Raw genomic sequence first — 3,197 nt, 5'->3', positions numbered from 1 at the left:
AAGGAGAAAAACAGGGAGAAAAAAAATTGAATGGTTTGGTCAACGATCTATAATATATATATATATATATATATATATATGGGCTGCTCTCTGTCCCTTTGAATAAATACTTAATAAATAGAACGACACGTAAAGCATGACTTAACTTCAGGCTTCATTTCGAACGCTCTATCATTGCTTTTCCATGAATCAGCGACCAGTTACCAGCAATCTATTGCAACCATTTGGTTTACTTTACCACAAAATATCTATGTTCGAGCTCAGGAAACAGCCTCAGTTCCACCACAGATGTATCACAGCCCTGTGTAAATTTAGAACAACTGAGAGCAATGGGGTGATGAAGTAGGCGTTTGAAGATTGAACAATTTCGAAATTAGCTTTTATCTTTTTCCTTAAATTCTTCAAAAATTTAAACATTAGAAACAGAGACAGTGACAAAGAAAGAGAAAAAGTGAAAGAGGGAGACTGAATTAATTATATCAATTCCCAACACATTAAAAGTATCAATCTATTAATAAAAAAATATCAAATACAATAACAATAAGGTTTCAGGCTCTTTTCGTTCACGCAAAATGATTGATTACCATAACGGTTAATCCGATAAATATCCCCAAGTATTTCCATAGAATTCACAGTACGAACATTGACCATTGCTTCAAAAATAGCATCACTGGGAGTAACTTTCATTGAAATAATATATAATCCAAGTGGATCGTCATACGTCAATTGAAAACCTAACAGTTTTGGATTCTTTTTAATCTTAAGTGATCCCGATGGACTTTGTTTTTGTACATTTAATACAGAGAAAAAATTAAGTTCAGCGCATACATTGCGAAACTTTTCGGTCAATGAATTGACAGACTTTAACATATATTTTGAAAGATCCGAAACAATTGCTTCCTTAGGATCAATGTCTGTTGTTTTGTAGCATGCGCAGAACTGTTGTGGTATTCCTGCTTGCGCGCATGTTCTTGCTTTTGAAATTGATTCAAATAAACTAATTGGTTGGAAAATTTGATTGTTGCTTCTAGATGTCTTTGAATGGGATTTAAAATTACCATACAAAATATCTTTAACAGTTTCATGAGTGTCAAAAGGTGACGTTAAGTATTCACTGTTTTGTTGAAGATTACTTACAATTGTTGGATGTTTGCGTTTAAATTTTTCTGGTGCTTTCAGAATAAATAATGGCATTTTATCTTCAATGCGTCCAATAAGTGTTCGCCGAAACCAGTCAAATCTATGTCCATGATCACTTATGAAGAAAAGAAAACTATTATCTAAAAAGCCTTCGGAATTGAGAACTTTAAAAAACTCAAGAAAGTCATTGTCCGCTATTTCAATCATGTTTAAATAATCATGACTGATTTCTGTAATCCAGGAAAGACCAAAGAGAGGCATTTGGTGATAATAACGGCGAAGGAAACTGAGGAAATAATTTACTACTAACATATGTTTTGGACTACCGCCATGGCATAAGTTTGAAACTTTCCCCAGGCGGACTTTTTTATTTTCCAAAGCAAGCCACACAGGACCCAACATGTTTTTTACTGGATGAACAGCCTCAAAAGATAACCAAAATGGCCGCATGTAGTGGTCAGTAGGTTGTTTAAGAAATCCCTTATCTAGGTAATTGAATAAAGAAATGATGGGTGCATCCTCTGAAAACATTGTAACATACTGGCATTTTGAAAAATTCTTCCACAACAATGGGTAGCCATCAAAAAAATTGCTTCCCACTGGGGTTTTATGAAGTTCATATGTGTATTTCCCTGTCAGTAATGGGATCAGGTTTGGGAATGTATTTTCACCGACTTTAGTGTAGCCTTTAAAGGCAAAACCTCCCAGAGTTTCAGTTAAATATTTATATGTTTTGGGAAGTTTCCTTACTGCATTTAATCTTGAAAGAGAATCAATCCCAAAAATTAAAACATTGTATGGTGCTTGGGGACAGTGAGAGGGTCGTTTAATTTTCTGAAAGGTTTTCTTCGAAACATGAGCATGAAGATGGGTAAATGAGCGCCGATTAATGTCGTGACAGATGATAAGGAAAAAATCTTCAGGTACATCAGCAGGTAATTGAATCCAAACTGGTTTCTTGAAATCCACATGATCATCGTCTTCATGAGTTCGATACACACTCTGGTAACTACAGTTTAGAGTTGCTATAGAGAAACCAGCTTCTTTGGCAGCCGTTTCATTAAGTTGTAGTAAACCCGTCTTGTTAAAGAAGGTTAAGTCGGCTTTGAGAGAGCAATGCAACGGTTCTGGGTGGAATATATAATCAATAATAGCTTTATCGTAAGGGTCAATGTTTGGCAACTGACATTTTATGTCAACATCGCTCTTCATAAATTCAGGATCAGGGAATTTCAATACCGAATATGCTGAATAAATTACAATCAATAGGATAAGGGAGAGAGCGATCCTCTTTGTACATCGGTTATTCATATTGAAAACGAACATTTTAAGGAAGGTAACTGTAGTACAGCTGATCAATAAGAATAATTAAAAAGATGAACAATGAAAATGAAGATCATAGCACAGCCCAGCTGAAATGTCACCGAAGAATCGAGGAATGGCAGCAGTTTTCAATAAAAATTCAAATTTATTCACTGGGCAGGTAGTGGATGGGGTAATGATGAAACTGACTTTGATTGAGGTAATTTGGCGAAAAGATGGAAGAATGTTACTGTACAACGTATTCAGCAGCTAAGGGAAAGGCTGTCCTTGTAAAAAAAAACAAAAAAACCCCCAGAAAAACGTAGTTCATAGCACCATATTTATGGCAGCTTGCTGAATATACTCTTTTCTCCGCTTTCTTTTAATGTAGAGGAATGTTATAGGACCGATCGCAGCCTCATATTTCCTCCTGGAAATATTCCTCGTTCGGATTTCCCTTTCGTTTCCAGGCTATTTGGAGGAATTGCAGTTCATTGATGTTATTACAGCTGTCTGCTACCTCTTTTGAAAATATTCTCGTTCTCCACACTTGCATGTTGTAATGTCAGTCAGATAAAAGGCACATGGAATGGTATCAGTCAAAGAAATCGATGCAACGCTTGTGATTCCGTATCCACATCTTCGTTTCTGCCAAAAGAAATGAAAAAAAAAAAAATATATATATATATATATAAACAAAGAACAAAATCTACTACTACTACTACTACTACTACTACTACTACTACTACTACTAC

General features: G+C 35.3%; 1 protein-coding gene across 3 annotated transcripts in view; it reads right to left on the bottom strand.

Moving 5' to 3' along the window:
- Window positions 1–362: 362 nt before the first annotated feature.
- The window catches only part of LOC106884214 (uncharacterized), a 58,683-nt gene continuing 55,848 nt past the window's right edge, over window positions 363–3,197 (bottom strand). For all 3 annotated transcript variants that reach the window (XM_052970505.1, XM_014935465.2, XM_014935464.1), the window contains exon 2: window positions 363–3,090. In XM_052970505.1, coding sequence (XP_052826465.1) covers window positions 526–2,466 — 1,941 coding nt within the window. In that variant the 5' untranslated portion in view covers window positions 2,467–3,090 and the 3' untranslated portion in view covers window positions 363–525. The remainder of the gene's footprint in view (window positions 3,091–3,197) is intronic.

This window comes from Octopus bimaculoides, chromosome 9, assembly GCF_001194135.2.
Source record: "Octopus bimaculoides isolate UCB-OBI-ISO-001 chromosome 9, ASM119413v2, whole genome shotgun sequence".
Taxonomy (NCBI): Eukaryota; Metazoa; Mollusca; class Cephalopoda; order Octopoda; family Octopodidae; genus Octopus; species Octopus bimaculoides.
Note: the sequence above shows the minus strand (reverse complement) of the source record. Positions and strands in the feature narration are given on the sequence as shown.